The sequence below is a fragment of the Falco cherrug genome, chromosome 9 (assembly GCF_023634085.1).
Source record: "Falco cherrug isolate bFalChe1 chromosome 9, bFalChe1.pri, whole genome shotgun sequence".
Classification (NCBI taxonomy): domain Eukaryota; kingdom Metazoa; phylum Chordata; class Aves; order Falconiformes; family Falconidae; genus Falco; species Falco cherrug.
In genome coordinates, this window is record NC_073705.1 from 54,031,006 (window position 1) to 54,053,500 (window position 22,495).

General features: G+C 41.5%; 1 protein-coding gene across 1 annotated transcript in view; it reads right to left on the reverse strand.

The window, feature by feature from the left end:
- Positions 1–22,495, reverse strand: part of ADAM12 (ADAM metallopeptidase domain 12) — a 187,140-nt gene that overhangs the window by 124,684 nt on the left and 39,961 nt on the right. The window contains exon 3 of the mRNA XM_055720883.1: positions 14,822–14,895. Coding sequence (XP_055576858.1) covers positions 14,822–14,895 — 74 coding nt within the window. The remainder of the gene's footprint in view (positions 1–14,821; positions 14,896–22,495) is intronic.

Genomic DNA, 22,495 nt, shown 5'->3' on the forward strand with positions numbered 1-22,495 from the left:
AGCCTCAGCCCCGGTGGCAGTAGTTTCATTTTGGTGTTGATATGGAATTATAATCACAGCTAAAGAGACTCTCTATATCCCACGTTCCCATCTCACACATTTGCTTAACAATCGGTACTCCGACTCGTGTGAAACCTACACACAAGTCCTTTCCTGCATTCCTCCCCCAATGCTTCTAATGATGCACAAGCACTACACCATTTTTACAATCCTACAGCAGTGTCACAGTACTGCTCAAGGTGACTGTCACTAGCAGTAGCAGTCTGTTAGGTGATCCCTTTAGAGGAAGCAAGGAGGAGGAAATTGCGTCTGGCTAACGTTTAATTCCATTTTTAAGGTAAGGAGGAGCTCAAGTTGTAGACTGCAATCACTAAACCACATGGATTTCTCAAAAAATATAAAGTAACACAAGACTGTAGAATCCTGTGGGATCTGCAGTTCTTGGAGATTTCAGTTGTCACCGGCTGAATTGTCACAGACATACCTGCCCTTGCATGGTCTTCAGGAGACATGGCAAAATCCACAGGGCTGAGATCAGAGCTCAGGATCTGAGTCTCTTGCAAAACACGTTGTGCTGCAGGTAGAACACTCTGCCCATAGTCTACCTGTGTGGAACAGCTGTACCTTTCCCTTAATCAGAGGACTATGGGAAATCTGACAGAAGAGGGGTTTTCTCCTTTCAGTTCTCCTGCCAAAACTCGGCATGTTTTCCTGCTAGACTAAAAGCAGGTAAGGTCACATCCTGCGCCATTTCAACTCTCAGATGTCGACAGCCCGTTCAAAACCTGCCTGGTAGGGATTGTCCAAATGCAAGGGATATTATGGTTTCAGCTCTGTGTGTGAATGAAAATAAGCATGAAAAACTAACTCAATAAAACTGCTACATCTTTAATTGCCTTAACAATAGGTAAGTAAACGTCATGAAAATCTACAAAACTCACCCCGGTGCAGAAAGCCTATGCAAAAATCCAGCAATGGCAAAACCCCTAAAGATGTGGTTTCGGTACACTACGTGATCCTCCACAGCCCCTCTGCTCTTGCATTGATTTTCACCCTGCTTGAACTTTGTAAATAAATGCGTAAAAAGAAACAAAGAAGAATATTTAAGATGGGAAAAGCAATCACGCTACAATAAATCTGTATGGTAATGCCAGTGCTTCTTGTGGAAGCATTCGAGAAAAGCAGATGGCTGTTCAGCCAAGTAACGCAGGACAAGGCATCCACCTCTCTGCAGACTTCTAATATCGTGAGGACAGTTTCCAAAGGAAAGGTAATATCACTGTAGTACTTACTTTTTTCCCAGTAAAATATATACGCTTTTGCAGAACAGGGTTCACTTCTGAAGCTGTACCAACAAGTAAATTATTCACAACAGAAGAGATAAAAGACAGAACATTTCGCAGAGTGAAATATTTAGACACGTCCCCCCAGCTCTGAGAGTGTGATCACGCTCATACTAACTGGGCATACTGGGAATCAAAATGAACCTAAATTAAGTGGTACAACCTATGTATATAAAATACGTAACGCTGATAAAAAAGAGATCTCTCTTGTACCTACATTTCATCTTTCATGTTGAACTAGTTCAAAGGAAATTAAGCATAGGTGCAATTATTCAGTGCTCTTACATTGTGCTACTTATCAATATGTGAGTGTAAAACTTCAATAAAAGAGGATGCTAAAGGGCTGCTAAGTGTATCAATATTCAACTAAATAATGTTAATAAAGCCATTAAAAGAGAATTAACAAGGGTTTACATAGGAAGCATCTCTGTTCGACATAAGGTGGCTCTTTAAACTTTTTCTAAAGGAATACTGTAAAAAGCTATTAAAATATTTATGCAATGCTTGCATTAGTTCTATTTAACGGGCATAACAGCAATAATATCAGCAGTTTAAAATGCCTCGCTTCTCAGAACCACATGATTATCCCCCAGTTATGAGAGAGAGATAAATCCCCTGTTTTAGAATTTTAATGCTTTTCATTATAAAAAGAAGATCTTCAAATCCTTCATTAAAGCTCATTGCTTCAACAAAATTGGATGCTTCCAACTATTTGTTGAGAAATGGGTACTAGAGGCTGCTGCAGCAGGAGCATGGGCAGGAGCTTGACGCCACGGCGCTCGCCTGCTGCTCCGTGGCTCAGGTGGACCCGGAGGAAACCTGGGTCTCGCCCCAATTCTTTGTTCCTTGTGAACTCAGGCCTTGCAGGCGAACCCGACGTGGGGAGCTTAGAAAGCAAGGAAGATTATTTCATTCAAAGAGATTGTGCTGGTGCAGCAGTTCTGGGGGTTGTGGCTCCTCCTCTACTGCCGAGTAACAAAAAGCCTCCTAGGACTTGTTAAATTAGCCAATGTAATGAAGTCCAATTCTGTGTTATTTGCACAGGGACTGGAAAAGATTTCATGTTTCCATGTACATAAACAAAACCTGGCTCAGCACACGAGGGACTTGAGAGGTTTATAAAATATAAAAGACACTCACATTAATCTGTTAAACAATTCATTCTCAACCCTGCCCTTTCCTACTAAGTGAATTCATTACTTATTAAAAATATGTATTTGCTGCTGGCTCTTTTGCTCCCAGTGACTCACTGGTGGACCCCAACACCTTGGGGGTCCCCGGTGGGGGCACTGATGCTGCCCTGGGGCACGCCTGGCGGGAGGGCGAGGAGAAGGCACTGTGCTGGCAGCACAAGCGCTGGCAGAAAATGGAAGATGCAAGTATATCTCTTCCTGTTATTGCAAGGATTTGGGTCCACAACAATGTCAGCCTTGATGTAGCACGAAGGACAGAAAGTCTTTGAGACTGCACCGTTGAACCAATTTAAATTATTAGGAGGTGTGAAAATGAAACAAATGAATTCGCCTCCTGGAAAACAAATAATAAAGCAGTCCCTCTGATGCTGCATAGACAATATGGTCTTTTTTTCCCCAGGAATTGCTAAGCTAAGGGAAAATGCTTATTTCTTGCAGAACAGCTTGGGCAAACTTTGTCAAGAAAAACCCACCTTTACATTCAGGCATCTGTGACTCCCCTCAAGGAACTGTTGCTTGCAATTTGGGTGGATAGTCCTCTAAATTCGCATAAAAATCCATATTATTATTTTTTTTCCAGAAATAACAGCATTTCTTATTTAAAAGGATCAAACAGGTGCTACTAAATAAAAATATCTTAACAAGAACTGGTTTTGCCTTTTTTTTTTTTTAAAAAAAAAGATCATTCTACCAAATCACTACACTTCTGAGTTCAAAGTAAGTCAAATGCATGCCCTGCTTGAGCATTAATCCCCACAACAGTTTGGAAAGACAGGAATTTGCCACAAATTACATCCACCAAATAAAGTGGTGAAGACTTTTAAAGAAGAGGCGACTCCTTTGTGAACAAAGACTGTGTTACTCTTCCACCCAAAGGCAAGTAAAAGTGAAAACAGTAACTACTTGCTTTTGATTCCTTCATTTTCAGAAGACACCAAGAGCTACCCATTTCTCCAACAAAACCAAAACATTCTTCCTATCAGATTTCCTCCCCTCCTCCCCCAAAATTTTTGTTTCAGAAGCATTTATGTTACAATTGTTGCCATTTTTTATGCTACCTCAACACTATTGCCCAGCTAATAATGTAACATTATCTACTTTGTACTGGGGGCTTTTTTTCCTGTTTATGTAGGGATAAGAGATATAGTCTGCTTTTCATTTCTTGTGTAGCATTCAAAATACCTGCTGTTTCATGAGTTAGATTTTTATTTGTCCAACTGAAGCTGCATAAGCTATCCAATGGGTCTGTGGAACAAGTTAAACTATTGTAGCTTCCACCAATCCAATCCAATCCAATCCAATCCAATCCAATCCAATCCAATCCAATCCAATCCAATCCAATCCAATCCAATCCAATCCAATCCAATCCAATCCAATCCAATCTCCAGCTAGATTAGTTTCAAATCTAATCAAATTATGATACACCTAACAGGCCCTAGCCAGTCCATAATGGGAGATTTGCCCATTTTCCAGCCAAATGCAGTGGGTCTGGACACTCTTATTTTCATCTTGAATCCTCTGCCAAGTTATCGTACAGTCATCTTTCATCCAGTGATTGCAAGAGTGTCTTTTTGAAAGCCCATATCCAGCCAGGGGACACATCTCCTACAGGAAACACTGTTGCACCGGACTTGACACGTACTGCAAAGAAACAAATGTGTACGTTGAATTTATGAGTCACCCCAATACATTTATTAAGCATTAAGTTGTGCTTTTACAACTGGTCTTCATCAAAGATATCGCATCTGTTAGCCAAAGCGTCATCTTTTCTAATGACTCATAATGAAGACTCATTCCATTTAGCCTGATTTTACTGGCTCATCAGCCTCTTGTTCTCAAGGGGCTAAGCTGTTCTTTTCAGCATGTTCAACTCACATATAAGTGGCCATTAACTATACTTTCTCATTATGTAAGAATCAGCTAATCAAGACTGACCAAGAAATAACTGGTGTTGTGATTAAAGAAAGAGAGACATCTGCTTGGAATTATTCAGACTGCTGTTTCAAAACTGATAAGGCATTCAGTGCCTTAGTATTAAATTATAACAAGTATAAATGATTTCGGGGGGTGGCGGGGAGAATGTGGAGTCTGCTTTACCTATCGCTCGGAAGGGGAAGAAATGAAGAGCACAAAGCTTTCTCTCCAGCGAGGACCTCTGTTGAGGAGAAAAGGCAAAACCTGACTCCAAACCACAGAGATACAAGTCACAGAGGGAAGCAACAAAAATTCTACGCTATGTTTGAGCGCCTGTATGTAATTTAAAGCAAACTATTATTTACATGATTTTCAGCAAAGACTATGCTGTAAAAATATCTCTATTTCTAGTTCTTAATTCCCATTCAGGTGTTGGTTTTTTCCCTTTTTCTAAGATCCAGAATAAAAATAACAGTCGTATCTATCAAATTCTTCTCTCATGTAAATGAGGAATCATTCTCCTGAAGTCAGTGGGCTGCATATATACATATTTCTGATTCAGTTTGACTAGGAGGCTTGCTTTATTTCTAAATGTCACATGCAACTTTTCTGAAGCCAAAAGTTGACTTATTTTGATCAGAGCACAGGAGACACATACTTCCTCTGATTCTTTCTTTTTACAGAAAAACTGTAATAAGATACAATCTTTTTATACATAAGCACTAGCAAAACACAGATACCAGAATACTAGTCAGATAAAATATGTAATGTGATAGAGACTCCATTGAAACTGAACCGTAACTGGGGCTGTAACAGAACATAACTCTTTTTTTTTCCTTAGAGGAAAAAAGAGCATCAGATAGGAAAAGGACAGTGTGCTTTTACTGGACTAAAGAGCACTGGCAAAGTGCAAATATGTGGGTCAGATGAAGGAACAGGCAAGCTCTGCTCTCATCCCGGGAGGACTCGGGAAGCATAAATTGCCAAGAACAGTCCCGTTCAGGGGGAGTATTTCAGTGGACTCAAATTACCTTACTCATACAAAAAGCATACTTTACACACAGCCAGGTACTCAATTTTTTTTTCAGAGCCACTTCAAATGAACAAGTAACAGGTAGTAAGATAAAAGCACAGGAATAAATTGGACCAATGTCTTGAAGGAATCTGTCTGGATTACTGAGGCCAGACATCAAAGAAGGGGTGGGGGTGGGGGAAGTGCCCTATCGCCAAGCTTATGTTTCCATATATGTATTTATTTCCTCCACACTCAGACTCTTCATATAGACTCTGCTTTTCGAATCATCCCTCTCGGCCGATATTGCAATACTTAGCGCTCATACGCTGCTTTTCATCTTCAAAATGTGAACAAATTAATCCTCAAGGCTCCGCCCAAAGGAAATTAAATAAATAAAAGCCACGAGCCCTGTTTCCAGCCGGGCAGGCGGCAGCAGGAGGTGAGCTGGCTTGGCCGGGGCTGGCAGAGCTGGGCGCGGGCACTCTGCGAGCGGGGATTTGCTCAGCGGTGCTTTCTGCCATCCTCCGCGGCCCTGAGAAACTGCTCTGTCACTTGGAAAGGAACTGACATTTTCTGGAAAGAGTCTTTAATTTAGTGTCCAGGAAAGTATCTGCTTCTCCTCTGAATCCAGTCCTATACAGAAGATTCCTGTCCTTAAGTACCTTGCATCTGGCTTTTTCTCTCTTTCTTTCTTTATTTTTTCTTTTTCTATCCTTTTCTTTTCCCTTCTTTTTTTTTTTCCCTCTCTCAAAGAGGAAAACCTTCCATAAGTAGATGCAGAGAAACAGCTGTTGCAGCAAGCAGCTCTGCAGACATGCCTGCTGCCTGAGTCACATATGCCTCTGTCAAAAAATGTAAAAGAAACCGTTACATCAGTGATGTTGAATGAGATCGTGCCCAGAGAAACATCCAGGGATCATACCCTTCTCCTGCCAATGCTGGGCATTAATTCCTTCCTATCACTGGCCCTCCTCTTTCCCTGTATTTTGTGGGATGGGATGACCAAAATGTTTTTAGAGAGGGGTCTGTGCACGCTGGCCTCCTCACCTGCATCCCTGGCAGAACAGAAAAGCTTGAAATGCTGATGGGTGCCCTACTTTCTCTATGGAAATTCATATACACCTGGAAAAAAACTCTAAAAGGAGTGGTGAAAAAGGGCAAAAAAGAGCAGAAAAGAGGAAAAAAAAATAAGAAAAAAGAAGAAAAAAGAAAAAAGATTAGATCAAAGTTTATTTGAAAGTTCCTGCACTCAATTCCTGACAGAGAGTTTTAAAGGAAGCTAAGGTATGAACTCTTCACAAGAACAGGATGACTAATTTCTCTTTAGCCCCTTGAGAAAATTCCTGCACTCAGTTCTTCATAAACATTTGTTCTTTTAAGGTTGCTGGGATGTAAAACCTTGTCCCAGGACCTCAAAACACAAATCACTTGGGGCAGAGTGTGGTGGGAAGAAAAAAATCTCTTCTTGGATCTTCATGTACCTAAACTCCATGATCACAGCACGGCAAGGCTGCCAAAACTTAGGATTTTACCGTGACTGTGAAAATATTACCAGGGGTTTGGGTTTGGAGTTTTGTTTGTTGGTTTTTTTTAAACTTATGACAGAACAGCAAAGCTTGAGGATAGGAATCTTAAGTATCACAATAAAAGAGAAGATTAAAAAGAACATCAAATACTTGCATTTTGCCTTTTTAAAAATTTCTTTCTTTACTGTGATTTCTTTCTGGTTTGTACTGACATGGGCATGTATTGCAAGGACATGGGTTATCCTTCTCCTGCTGTTACCTCCCTTCTGTTACAGCCGCCACCCAGCTAAAATCCTTGGAGCACAAACACAGGGAAGGGACAATTACCTGAATGGACCACGATACAAATAGGTGCCAAGAGCAACAGCTATCTGCCCCATAGATAGTCCACCATATCAAAATACATATGTTTTACGGAAACAATAAGGGGTACCTCTTCTTTGCAGATGTGTAGTTTGTGCTTCAGGGATGCATGTGCTGTGCCCCGCCCCGTGTCTGGCGGGGATGCTGATCAGGTTCCCAGACAGGGATTATGATCAAAATGGAATTGTTCATTTTGAATAGTCCATTTCCACGTGTAACATAAAATAATGGAGAATTCATCTGAGAAACTGTACTTCAGTGTGCTCTGTATTTACTAGACCCTCTGAAAATAAATACATGGAACACTGTAAGCAAATTAAATAGCTGGCATCTTTCCCTATAGACTTTTATGAAGGCAACACTGTCCTCTCTGCAAAGCTTTCAGGAGGAGCTGAGATCCCAGGAACCAAGCGTGTGCCAGCAAAATGCTACTAGATAGAAAAAGAAGACAAATTCCAGATACGCTGGACCTACTGTCATGTATCTGCTCTTGTTCAAAGACTTCGGACCCACCCCTGGGAGAGAGCACCAAAGTGAAAATATCTAATAGAAAATTCATTAAAAGCACGTTTAGCTTCAATTTTGACTTGAAAACTCATTTACAATCCTTCCTGTGTTTCTGAAGCCAGAAAGCAATATCCAAAAATGTTGCTGAAAAGTACGAGAATCCTCGTGATTTTGGCCTGGTATCTGTACATGCGTTGTGGATTGGGGACCAAACATCACGGGTAACCATGAGGTACATGGCGATGCAAAGCAAAATTCAGTGTTTCCCGTTTGCTGCCACTGAAACGCTGCTCACTCTTGTTAGAAACGAATCAAAAAAACCTCAACAAACAAAAGCAATCTGAAACCTGCCTACGCAGCAGATAGCAGAAGCATGTGAGGAACACCCAGGAGGTTTGTGAGCAAAGCCTGGGTCCAGCTGGCTGCACCCAGACTTCGCCTGCCAACCTGCAAACAGCCCTGCGCTGCTGGCTGCATGGCCATCACTCCTCCGCACAATGCTCCTGCGCCACGTGGGCTGGCGTGGGACTATCAGTGGGAGATTACGAGGTTTCCAGAAAGTCCTTTCTATCTCTTGTCTCTCCCCTGATTATTTATTTTACAGTCCTAGATGATTACATTTTGCCTGCGTGTTCGTTATCGTGGCAATCAAGCCGACTCCAGCCCACCGGCGGGAGGGGGGAGCACACGTTGCTGATAGCCAGCTCTCCTCCCCGACCTCGCTGCAGAGCGGTGTCAACCTGAAATGCTGAAAACCTCCCATTCTGCAGTACAAAGGCAGGTTAAAACACAGTTCTGAAAATACAGTATTTCTACTGCTGCCATACACGTAGAGGACGAAATCTGAAGCAGGCACTTCTTTATTAAGTTTATTGCACCAGCAAGTACATTTCCCTCTCCATTATTGTTATATATTTAATTGGAAGGTACAGCTCTAGGGTTGCTCTGTCTGACAGACACTGAACAAGCAAAACCTTGTGTTAACTCAGTTCAAAGCTGTCAGCCGATGGAGCTCTGGAAACTGCTATTCTCAGGAAAACATTCGTGCAGAGAAAACAGTGCCTGTCCTACTCAGCACTCTAATTCTTCTGCATGCTCGAGAACAAGCCTTGTCGCTCTGCGGCACGTACAGAAATGTTGAACTTCCCCATATCTCAGTTTTCATACCTGAGAAAGGGGATTTTCCTCCCAGTCCTTCAGATATGCCGAGGCTGCAGGGCAAGAACAGAGCAGCGCTGGCTCTCCTGACCCCACGTACTCCCCCGGACCCTGGGTCTGGGCTGTGGGTGGGACAGAGCCCTCCCTGCTCTCCAGGGGACTTGGCACAGCCCCATTGCCCCACTGCTTTACGGGGCATGGGGAGAGAAGCAGCTTGACTGTGTTAGAGATTATGACATTTGGTCACAAGATCTCCAGAATACAAATTCCAGTCCTTTTATCTGCACCACTTCCAGCATATTATATCAGTGTATAAATATCTTCTCTCGTTGTTCCTTTCTTTTGGTGTATTTATGTAAGGAGAGGAAAAACAGATCCAGAAAGCACCAATTTCTCCCCTGGTGGAGCTGAACCCTTTCACTGCAACACACAGCTCCAAAATGACACAGGCACGGGTCAGCCCCAACCACACAACCTTGACTACCATTGCTAACACCAACCTATGCTAATACCCAATTACAGACCAAATCTTGGTATCTTGGTGCCCACACTAAATATGCCATCCTTATACCACAAAGCTAGAGCAAATACCTGTACCCTTAGAGCCATGGATTGACACCGTCGTTACTGTAGCTGTGGCACCTGAATCTTCACATTTCAGTGTGTGGAGACCATTTGACTGTTACCATTACAGAAGGGGAAAATTGTTACTCGCATCAAAGTGAAACTTTTATTTCAATTAAAGTGAAATCCCAACTGTCATCTCATGCTGAAACGCTGCAGTGCAGCTGCCAGCTCCAGCATTTGCAGATAAACCAGTCAGAGGTCACAGTGTTTTGGCTAAGTTACAGTACAGAATTATAATAGCAAGTATATTCTGACAGGTCCCATTTCTCTGTTGGATATTTGTTTTTTTAGATTTGTTTCCTCTATCTGTATTTCAAGCCATTGATTGTATACAAGCGTGTCAATTCATTAACAAATTTTGTCAGCTATTTTCTTTGGCACTGGAAATGGGTTGTTTCCCTGCTAAATTAATGCAGCTAGAATGTCACTTGCACACCAATCAGGGCTCCTATTCAGAAAGGTCAGGCAGAAAAGAAAACTGCTACTTTTCTTTTAACCAAAGAATACAAAAGATTTCTGAACACTAAAGCCTCATTGGAACAGGTCACATTAGCACCATGCATGAAGACGCCCACTGCCTGCTTTTCGGACCGAGGGAATACTGCTGGATCCTCCTTTGCCCTGGAACTGAGCTTTCCAAGTGACCTCCACTACCAGACCATTACATCCCAATACAGCCCTGGTATTGTGCCTCCATGTAGGAGTGGTAACTCTGCAAGGGAGAAAGGTGGAGGTGCTCTAAACTTCTGGAGATCTCTGGGATCCTAGGGGATTTACAAGATGGGGCCTGGGGTGGATTTTGCCTCCTGATTAAAAAAAAAAAAAAAATTACTGAGGGAATAAAAGGCAGCAATCTAACCTCATATATTTCCTTTTTCATATTGCTTTGTTAAAGGCTGTATTATGAACCTGATGAAAAAGAGTGTAAAGTGATGGGGCAATGAACACTGAACTCCACTTCTCGAAAATACTCGAGCGTTTTCTCTCCATTTCCACGGTCCCCTGGGCACTGCCAATGGCCCATCCACCACAGCCGCACTGATGGCACCCTCACTGCTCCCTCTGCAAAGCTGGTCACTGAGGTCCTGCCAGAAGGAAACTCTCCAGGACACACCTGAGGTGCTGCCCACGTCCATGTCCTCAGGGCAAAACCATCCTGCCTCCACACTTGCCCTCACACGCTCTTGGTTTACCTCAGTTTTTTATCTTTACCTGCCATAGACTCAGGTATGCACAGGAGTCAGCCTTGAAAAAGCTCTCTAACATCTGTTCAAAGTTATATTTCTTTGACATCCATAATTATGACCTTTGTCAGCAAATCATTTAAGCATGAAATTAATTTGGAAAATAAGTAATTTCGCTGACTTTACCTGGATTACTTATATGTTTAAAGTTAAAAGAACACTTAAGTACTTTGCTGTATACAGACCGATTTCTGACAGAGTGTAAAATGTTTCCAGTTGAAGAAAAACAGCCAGTAGTCACATACCGTTCTGCTCTCCAGCTCAGATTTAATCTTTCAGGGGTTTTGTTTCATTTACACAATGGTAAGCCTACTTTCCTCTAAAACCAACCTGCTGCAATCAACTTTAAAGGGTTTTATATGTGCACACATTACTGTCCCTTGCACAACAGAAGTGCATCAGTATTATTGATGTAATGCACATCAGTACAGTCAGCTGCTCTGAAGAGTGGTTTATTTTGCAGCTGATCGATGATTTTGCTGATTCTGGAAATCCCTCCATACGACAAGTGTTTCTAAAACACTTAAGGTACTACAGAGCTTAAGGTTCTCAAGAGTGCAATCATATTTTGCAACTAAATCATCGTAAGAAATGTACTCACAATGTAAGCTTGCTAGCAGGTCTTCCACAATTGAAAAATTGAATTCACAGCAAATGATTTTGTTTTTGCAATCACAAATGTGCAATGCCTGAAAATTAATCACTAAAATATTTAATGAATATGTACAAAAGTAATCTTAACAGCTGGAAACCATAAAGAAGACTTTAAACCCTAAGCTGTGAAATTAGGTACCAGTAACTCTTCCAGGAGTAACATATAACATCTTGCCCAGTACATACGAACACATCTTGCTGAGTCTAAATATCAGAAAACACCAAACTGACATTAAATATTTCCATAGATAACAGATGGTTTAACACATCAGTCCCCACTTGGGGTTGCCTAATGCATCTGAATCATGTTTTGAAATATAACTCAAGGTTTGGAAAATCTCTAAGGTTTTCAATAAATGGAGTTTAATGTCAAGACTACTCAAAGCAGCTGTTTCTACTAACCATGGAAAATCACATCCAGTTTTTTTGCATGACCCAATGCAGAAATTATGTAATTTAGGGGTCCCATCCACCTCCACCCCCACCATTCTCCAAGGAATAACATGCTTTACATGAAACTACAGTAAAATAACAGCACACATATCAGAGCTTCATATGTGTTGTCACTTATTACTCAAGAAAAGATGTTTGTGTTTAGCACTCTACTTCTGCCTAAAGCATGCTGATCTAATGGCTACTCCAATGCTCAGCATCAATGCTTTCAAGATATTTAAGACGCATGTTTCATGCCAACATCAGGAAGATGGAGCAGGCTGGAGGAGACAGGGTCTGTACGCACATCTGCTGGTCTTCTCCGCAGCCTTGGAGACGTGGGCAGAAACTGCAACGCGGGAACATTGCTCCCTTCTCCAGGTATGCAATGGCCTTCTCACACCTCTCAAATCCATAATCTACCTTAGGTCCAATCTGGCCCACTGCCACCAGCTGTTATTCTGCTCTGCAGAAATGCATTCTCTCATTTCTCTCCTGGACCTTATTTTTCACTCCACGAACCTGCAGTCCCCCCGACCCTGGCGGCAGCAGCGCCGTGCGCGCTGCCTGTTCCATGCCCCACATGACTCACCTCCTCTGCTGCGCTGGCCTCTCCATGCCAGTGACAAAATGCCCGGCACCGTCACTCCAGACAGAAGAAATGCAACCACCAGCTTCCACGGGCAGGCACAGAGGCCTCGGTACTGTTTGCCCCGGGGAGCACGGAGCAGTCATGCAGACTGATGCACTCTGTTATTTACAGAAACAGGCAACAAACAGACAACCCCCCACAGCCACTGAAGCAATTTCTGCACGGACTTGCAACACTCAGACCATTATTTCTTCTGAAAAATCAAAGTCAGTAATACCAGAGAAAAGGGAGAAATGTTTCTGCAAAACCATGGCCAACTTTTTCTGTGGTTTGGGATCTATGAACTGCCCTATGTGCTACGCGGGGCAAACACGGGCAAGGCTGATCGTACCGTTTTACAACACTACCTAGTAGTTCCTGCTAAGATGAGGAACCTCATGTTGTTAACACCATACACAACTCTTCTAGAATGCAAATCTTCTGGTGGACATCCCACCACAGAGATAGGAAAGCTGAAAAGTAATCATTGATAAATACTACATTTCTTAAGGAGCGGATCTCAGCGTCTCCGAATCTGGTTAGGCAAACAGATGCTTATGGAGTTAATTTACTGTACTTTTGTGTCCTGCTTCTAAAAGGGGTGGGGACTGTATCTTACAGTTTTCTAAATCTGACTTTATTACAGGTACAAGAGAGTTTGGTATGTTCAGCAAGGCCTGTATTAGCAGTTTTATGTTCTTTTAATCGCTGACATGGAATGTAAATAGTTTCCTCAATTGCCACATACTTCCCATTCCTGAAGGAAGGCACACCCTTTGACAAAGATTAAAAGAATATAAAGTTAAATCCCTGTTTACTAAAGGAATTAAATTCTCCTGCAGTTACTGAAACAGAGCATGGGGATCCACATACCCTTCAAGGATAGGAAATGAACAACTAAGGAGCATTAAAAATAATGTAAATAAAGCTCAAGTTTTGGGCCTGATGTTGAATAATAAAGTGGACTGGATTTTATCACAGCTGGGTAATGTTAAGAGTTCATCCAAACGACTGGAAATAAAAATTGTTTTCCTACAGAGGACTGAAGAGGTGCCCCATCATTTTCCATTGCAGCTGTCCATCACCAGCCCGAGGCAGCACGTACCGGGCCTCCCTTGGACATTTGCTTTCACATGCACATTCCTTCCTCTTAACACATAAAGCTGCGCCGCTTACATCTATGGTCTCTATTACAGTAAAAAAATACCTCTGCTGCTTTTATTTCACAGCAGGGAAATGTACAGAACACACAGATCCTTGCTAACATTTATAAAAAGTTTTCCCTACGTTGACAGTGATCTTTGGTTTTCCTTTGACGAGCAGCACGTAGCTGTCCTGATCTGGATCCTCACAATGTATTCTGGAGATGCTCTTAAAGGAAAAGGAGTTGAACATTTGAGAAGGTAGACTAAGACTTTGATGACTTTGGTTCCATTTGTCACGTACTTCCAGAGAACTGACTTAATTTCTGTATGGCTCTGTACCCCTTTGTACCGCTCTGTAAAAACTCTGTGGGACCACCTCCAAAGCAGCCCCCACTATCCTGCTCCGAAAGCTTATGGACACCAGCAGGAGTTGCCAAGGGCACATGGGAGAAGATGCAATATTTATGGCTCACAAATAAGGGCTCAAGCTAAGCTTTGGTCTTAAGCCTCGTGAAAAGCGCAAACATCCCATCCAGCCCCTCGCCAGCAAACCCAGAGAGCTCCCACTTCAAAGTCCCGCAGGGAGTAAGCCCAAACCCTTGACTCATCATCCCTAAGCAGATGCCTACAGCCACTGCACGGAGGCAACCATGAACCATGATCGTGGGCAGCATTAGGAAGGATGAGCTCAGCATTAGGAAGGATGAGCTCCCCAAAAGACTTTCCAAAGACTGTAGGAGTTTCCATGTAACTGTAAATAAAAGGTCTTACCACAGGAAAGGAGGACAAACCCAAATCAAATAAAAATAATGATCAACAGGAAAACACTGAGAGGCAACATGCCCATTTTCAGTCCCACATAAATGCAGATGATCATAGAGTTTCTTGCTCTATAAGCAGTGTGCAAATACACTCCAAACTGGAACAAAGAGCTGTTGTTAGGGGCCTGTTCCATAAAGGGACCAGTAGCAAACTTGGCCCCGGGTTACTTTTAAACCATCAATTTTAAAATTATAACCCTTCTCTCAGAACCTCCAGTACAAAGTGAACATGCAACAAGGGTACTTACTCATTCCTCTCCAGACTGATGACTAGATGTTTGCTTTCTGCTTGTATTACAAACTGCAGCAGCGCTGGGTGATTCTGAAAAAGGAAAACAGGAGTTGGCTGAGTCCAAACCCAGAGCCCATCACCCCGCACCCAGCTCTGCCAGGCAGGGGACACGTGTTTGTCACTGCAGGATCAGGCCCTGCTGGGGAAGAGCAAGCAGCTACAAAGAGAAGTGTTCGTGGTGCCGCAGCTCAGCGCGAGCAAACATCGAGAGGCGGCACAGGGCTGCAGGATTTCACACCCAGTCCTCCAGACATCACCGTGTGCCCTGAAGCAATTGCATCACTTGCAGCTTTGCACATCAGAGTGCAACTTGCCTGGGAAGATAAGCGTTAGTGGTGCAGGACACATCAGTTCAGGAGACATCTGAGACAGTTTTGAGTTTTCTCTTTTTCCTCTCCATATAATAGCATACCTACATTAAACACTAATATCTTATTAATGCTCAATCTTGTTGTGCTATTTTTATAAAGTGAGGTACAGATAATCAGGCTGGGGCTTCGCATGACCGTTTTCAGTTTAAGATATCTATGTTCAAAGCTTTAATATCCTGCATTAAGAGCAGACCTGTAGTGCTGTGATCACCGTCAGCAGGGTGGCTCTAATAGAAACGCTTTTTCCCTGAAGGCTGAGTATGCTCAGCATTCACATGTAGAACTGCACATGTGATCATGGAAACTAAACATAATGTACAGTCATGCTGAACTATTTTTTCCCTATAAACAGCTAAATATTTTAATATGTGTTTTAAACTTTTCATAAGGTATTAGGAAGTTTTAGCTTAAAAAATAGAAGAACTGGTGTTGGAGCAATTAAAAATATGGTCAACAGTATTATCAAGTATCTCTGTGAGAACAATAGACAAAGTATTTGTATGTATACGAGTATTTAAGAGAATTTTCTAAACAAGACATCAACAGCAGGGCACACGGAAATCCCAGTTGCACTCCAGCGTGGAGCAGGGATCAGGACAGCTGGATTGCATTTTCAGCACCCTGATGACTGTGTGCAATCTTCATATTGCCATTCCCCTGATTGTAAAACAACTTTTTTTTTTTTTTTTTTTTTCCATCTCAAGCATTCGAAGGTAAATCCACTATTTTTTGGAAGCTGTGAAGGAGCATCAGGAAGGTCTGGTGAGCCATTTGCCTGCAGAGGCAGGAGGGAGCGGAGGCTCCAACATCTGTTTGCAGAAAGAGGCAGTGCACCTATATGGGCTCTTGCAACTGTACCTCAAACGAGACGACACAGTGTACGATATGCCAGTTAACCTTCATCCAAAAGACTGAACTCCCATACATTTTAAGACTGTTTACACTTAACTTACATTTCATTAAACAAACTTACTGGTTTGCGAGACAGTATTTCCTTGTTTTGAAATTCCAACAGTAGCTCAATATATCGGTTGTTCCTCTGTGCACTCAATATGCTTTTCTGAAGATTTATGTCAGCCAGTTGCAGGAGTGAAGCAGAATAATTTTAGGGTTATAGTATTTAATTGATTTCTTGAGAAATGTGTCTGAATTTGTGACTGCTTACAGCGGTGCCTTGATGGAGCCCCGGCTGCGTGACAGTCAGAGCACCCCACCCATGAAATGCAATGGTTTTTAAATTATTTGGAAAATTGTAGATGTTTATTAAAAAGTGAAATTGTGGGGAGGACATCGTAGACTAAACAAAATTGTAATTTTGTTATAATAAAAAATAGCTGACAACTCCCCAGTGCTCTCAGACATTATTAAGCACAGATTGTGACTGACATACCATCACTTTCTTCTAAGTGTCCTGCCCCACTGCTCAGGCAAACCCAAACACGTTTTTCCTCTCCCCATGCAAAACAGCAATATTGAAATTCTGCATCTACGTGAACTTTTCAGAAACCAGATCCCACTGCAATGCTAAATAAATGCTTCAGACTATCCTTGGCATTCAGCAAACACATGGGAGTCATTTATTGGCATGAATATTTAGGAGTGTTGATTACCACTTTAATATTAGTGCATTGGCTCCAAACCCCGTAAGATATACATACTATAGGGTTCTGAGAGAGTAAGATACAATTAGTTCAATATAATACAGTAAAGAATGAAGATATTGCAGTAGCACAAATGGATTCTTTTCAGCGAAAGGTCCTCTGTTAATATGCAAATGATAACTATGTTTATTCATGAGTTCACAGTGGTACTTACTTGAAAGTCAGTTGATGTTAGTAAGCTGTAAAGTTAAAAAAGCAGCTGCAGAAGAAAACAGACTGTCACAAGACAAAAACGTATCTGGGAGAACTCCTAAAGCTGAAACTTCTCTATCGAGCACAACACTGTCCCCAGTTAGGATGCTGGACTGCTTTGTATGGCACACAGGTTCAAATTCTTGCTTTACCATAGATTTTTCTTTCAAACAAACAGCTCATTTCCTTGTTTGCCATCTGGAAAGAGATGAAACTATATTTTTTCTTATTCTGACTGGCAGTCCTAAGCATAAATCCAGTAAAAATCACACGCTGCTCAGGTGGTATAGTGATTGGAAACACATAGGAACTTAAAATGATACAATTCTAATGTGAAAGAAAAATAAATATCATTCAGAAAGGGTGGGTTAGGTCTGAGGGGTGGGTGGGGGTTGTCTCCCTTTTTTTAATGTATACATTTGTGAGATGAACTCAGATCTTTTACTTTTTTTGCAGCAGCGGTGGAGCCTTGCCTAAAGTATTTGCACAGTTCTGCTGCAAGACCTCAAAAGCTCATTTTGAATCTCATGAAGCACTGTAATACTCTCCCCTTACAATCAATATTTTCAAAACTGAGTATCAAGATGAAACAGGAATCACTATAAATACAGATATTAGATTGCTCATTTATATTTTCTCTTTAGAATAATCGAAAAAGCACATACTATTCTGCTCAGAACATTTCAGAAAGAACCACTTGTTATAAGCCTTTCTTAAGAACCACAAAAAATAATTTCCATGCTGATACCAGCATTTATTCCCACATCAATCCCTTTAAAATTATCAAATATGAAAGTAAAGTGAACCTTATGAAGGTAGCATTATTTAAACCATAATGATTGATTTTGCATGGTTCTACCTTCTTTTGTCTACACTGATGTTTCTAGTTCTTTCTACTCTTCAGCTACAGTTTGATGCTTTCTTTTTTGGCAATGTTTTTGTGGCATAAGAGAAGATTTCACCAGTGCACGCAAACTTTTCCCTGATATCCTAAGAGGCAGCACTGACTGCAGGATAATTGAAGTAGTACTCTCCCTAAATTTTCCCTCTTATTTAGGGGATTTACTTTCAAAATCTACATCAAATTGTATCAGCCAAAGAGGAAAAGCATTTTTCCCATTAATTTGCTCCTTGCTTGTTTGCTTGCTGAGGGACGTCGGTTTGAATTGCTAGAAGTGAAACTTAATATTCTGAAGGAAATTAGTGAAAAAACTAAGTTAAGGCTAAGCAAGAATGCTCTCTGATAAAACAAAAAAATGAATAAAGCACTACTTGAACAACTGGAAGCTGGTGAGTCAGCAGCCTGAGTCAGAGAAGCTCTCTTGTTTTCTTACAATGGAACTGAAATCACCGCGCGCTAGTAAAACTAGTTTAAATAGTACAAGTTTTTTAAGTACTGTTAAACTTTTTCTCTTAATCACACCGACCTAGAGATATTAATACAGAAAAAGAAAAGGCAGGATGGCTTGGGATTAAGGGCTTCCCCTGTGAACCTGGAGGTGGTGTTGGGAGCCCAGCTCTACCATGGACTTGTGTAGTGGCTTAGGGACAGCTGTGTTTCATTGTGGGAACAGCAAACCCTCCAGCTGAGCCAACAAGTAACACCTCAGCTCTTCCTGGGCTTCGCTTTCCCTTTCCACCTCTTTCTTCCAACCTGCCTCTGCAAAATGGACATGGCAAGAGCTTTCATCCTCCTTTCTTTGTCTACTCAGCATGCAAACTGTTTGAAAGGCATGCTTCCTAAACACGGAGGTGAGCAAACAGGCACCTTCCTTCTGGTAAAGGCATCAAGGCATTTCAAGAACAGTGGCTCAAAAATAGCAATAATACTTTTTTTCCTTTAGTTGCTCATGTTTTATCACACCACCATGAGTACCAAGTCTCAGTAGCAGATTTTGAACTCATACTTTCCGGGACTGCTTTTGAATAATAATCATATGATAGCCTTAAAAAAAAAAAATAAAAAAAAATCTGGTTTTATGCCTGAAATACTAGTAGCTGTCCATTTGGAGTATGTTTGTTCACCTTGGTGGGATGCCCATTCTGGAATTTGAATACAAAGTTGTTGTCACTGAGCATATTTTTCTGCACAGTAATCTAGGAAAAAGTCTTAATCATTGCTGGATCATCTCTTCCCTTGGGCTGTGGAGCTGGCAGCACTGTGATCACACTGTGGTGCTCTGAGTTTTTCCCCTGATACTGGCTGTTGAGATTGGTATAGAGTACTTCATGTCATTTCTTATTACATTTGAAGAGACAGAAAACTGATTAAGTGGACAGTCCTAATACGTTTACTTTTGTAAATTCCTCTCTATAAAAGATGAAAGATTTTACTGGATTAAGATACATGAGTTAGACCAGCACGTATAGATTTAAATAAATAAAAAAAAAAAGATTCTAGTAATTACATAATAGAAATAAACAGAAAAATCTGTGGGCAAGGGGAAGAGTGTAAATAAACATTAATTCATTTGGAAAGAGAAATGCATTGTGAGCTGTATCAGATGTCCAAACCCAGTATTTGAGAACAGAGATCAGCACAAGACACAGAACCAAAAGGGATGACTCTGCTTCTCTGGTTTCAAAGTTTTAAATTATATCCTAACATGGTAGACTGAAATAGGCAGGTTTGTTTAATCCAACAAAGTGGTTTCTAGCCCCTCCAGAGCTGCTATTAACTTCACTAAAGCCAACTTTGCAACACGGTCAACTTTGCCTGTGGTTGACCTACACCCATGAACTGCTTGTTACATGCCAGACCACAGTTCATGTGAACTGTCCTGACAGGTCACTGGTGGAACACTCCTAGCCTGAAATGGGTCAAAATCGGCAAGATAGTAAGGAAAAAAAAAATTAGAAGAACTATAGATTGCAATTAGTTGTATGCAACAAGGCTTGTTACATTTAACATGGGGCAAATATGAAAACACAGCAAAAACTCATGGACTGTCACATTTAATAATTAGTTGCTTGGACTTTAGATTGAAGCAAGAGAAATATCATCAGTGAGAAGCAGAGGAGAAAGAAGAGATTCTAGAAGCCACTCCAGCCTTGCACAAAGCTTATCATCACTGTACCGGACCATGACAACAAAGTACCATTTTCCCATAGGATGCATAAAGAACACAGAGATTGCAAGCAGTGTGCAGTTTATTTTGACCACTACACAAAGCCAGCCGAGCTGTGATACGGACGTGGTTGTGGCTGGTAGCTTAGCACAGTGTTGTACAAGGCAGGTGGGTGCAGAAGCAAATCCATGCTTGTTTATGAAAACAGGGAGGGGAATAGTGAAACCAGAATATGTTTCTGAAACTTCAGCAGGTGTTTAGAACGAAACTAAATGCATGCGAGTTCATTCACGCAGAAATTACCTACTCACATGGCCAAAGACAGCCGACGAGGACTGCTGCCTTTAGGTTACCTGTTTTCCCCCAGCGTTAACACACATCAAACCAGACTTGATGATGTGATAGTCAAAGTACTCTCCCAGGGGATAATTCAGGAGTATTTTTTAAACCATGCAAAAAGGACCAACATTTACTCGAAGGATAAAACCCTATTTACATTCCCCTGTATGTTCCTGAAAACAGAAATTCCAACACAAAAAAAGTGAGGGTCGTAAGTTTATGTTAGCTCTTAAGCATAGCTCTGGAAATGAAGGACTTTTGAGATATATCAGATAGTTACATTCCACCAAATCTAGATGCTTTTTCTCGTATCTGAAGAGCTAACATCAGGAATTAGAAATTGCATAACTGACGAAAGAATACATTAATTCCAGTAGGGATAAATGCTATGCCATTTTCTGCTATCTATATGAAAAAATACCCCACCTCCCACTCCCCTTTATTTATCACACACTGACCTTCTGTGTCGGTGCTTTCACAAGCTAAAAGGTATGTTTATAGGTATCAGATTTTTGGTCTGGTATTACTCCTCCTCTATCTGTAATACACAAAACTGGGAAATCTATAAGAAATAAAGCCACCTAGGGAATCTTACCATGATAACTGGAATTCAATCCAACAAATGCAAGCTGTCTACAAAGAATATACATTTAAGGTAATTACAATGAGCAACGAATACTATAAATTGCATGCACTGCTTTTAAATCAATAAGTATTTCTTCTTTTACTTTGGGCTTTAGTTTAGAAGTGAACACAAGAGGCTATGTTTCTTGCAAACACCTCCAAAACCAAGTGATATTTCATGCGGACATGAAAAGTATAAACATTTGATTCATATTGTTTTGCAAGTTCCTGAGGGCAGCGAATTCAGCTGTGCTTTCCTTACTGTCAAATGACAAGCATGTATCCCTGTGGCTGTATATAATGAGTAGCAACAAAGAGAACAGAGTATTTTGCAGTTGGTTGGTTGTTTTGGTTTTTTGTGTTTTGGGGTTTTGGGTTTTTTTTTTTTGTTGTTGTTGTTTTTTTTTTAAATGGCGTAGCAAAGAATCAGAGCCCCTTAACAAATTGGCTGAGCCACTCCAACAACGTAGGAAACCAACGACCTTCTAAGTTTGTTCCAAACTTTAAAATAAAGTGATTCTTTGAAAACAGAATCATCATATTCTTCTCCTTGCTGATGGTAGAAATAGATGCAAGATTCTTCTATCAGGAAGGCACTGTTTCTAACCCAAATTTCTTTTTCTACACACACTCAACCCCCACCCCCCACCCCCGCCTTTTTCAGTACCTCCTTGTATAGCGCAAGAATCTGCTGCTTGGAGGCGGTCAGGCTTTTCCACCCTCTTCTTTGCCTGCCCCCTTCACCACCAGCCAGCGACCTGTCACCTGCTGCCCACCACAAGGCACAGCAGGAACCATTCATTGCCCATGAGGTCCTAAGGCAGGGACAGTGCAACAGCAGCAGCTCTTTGCCTCTTCCCAGGCTTCCTTACAGGAACAGAAAACCCCACCACGGAGCTCGTGTGACATGCATAAAATAGGAGTAACAGAACAACCTTGGGACTGACCCCAAGCAGCAGACTTCTCTTCATAAGCTAAAAAGATTTTCAATCAAAATGAAAAAGCAAAACCAAAACTGTAGGTGCACTGCCTCATACCGCCAGCGGTCCCAGCCCCTGGCCATCAGGTTATTTGGAAACATCTGCTGAAGCTCCAACAAATCTCTATAAAGGGCTATTTAAATTAACAGTTCCTTGCTCACTGTTGGTGTCCCAGGATCCCTATCTAGAGTTAAAAACCCAAGCAAATAAGGCTCAAGAAAGAGGAAACCGAGAAGTTAATTGTGCCAGACCAAAATCAATAAAACTACAGAGCTCTAGCACACAGTTTCCTGGTTTCCATGCAGAAATGCAAAGCTAATGACTACTCTGGGAAAGGGAAAGCATGCTTACAATTTAGCTACATCCTTTTTGTGAGGTATTCCTGATTTACATTT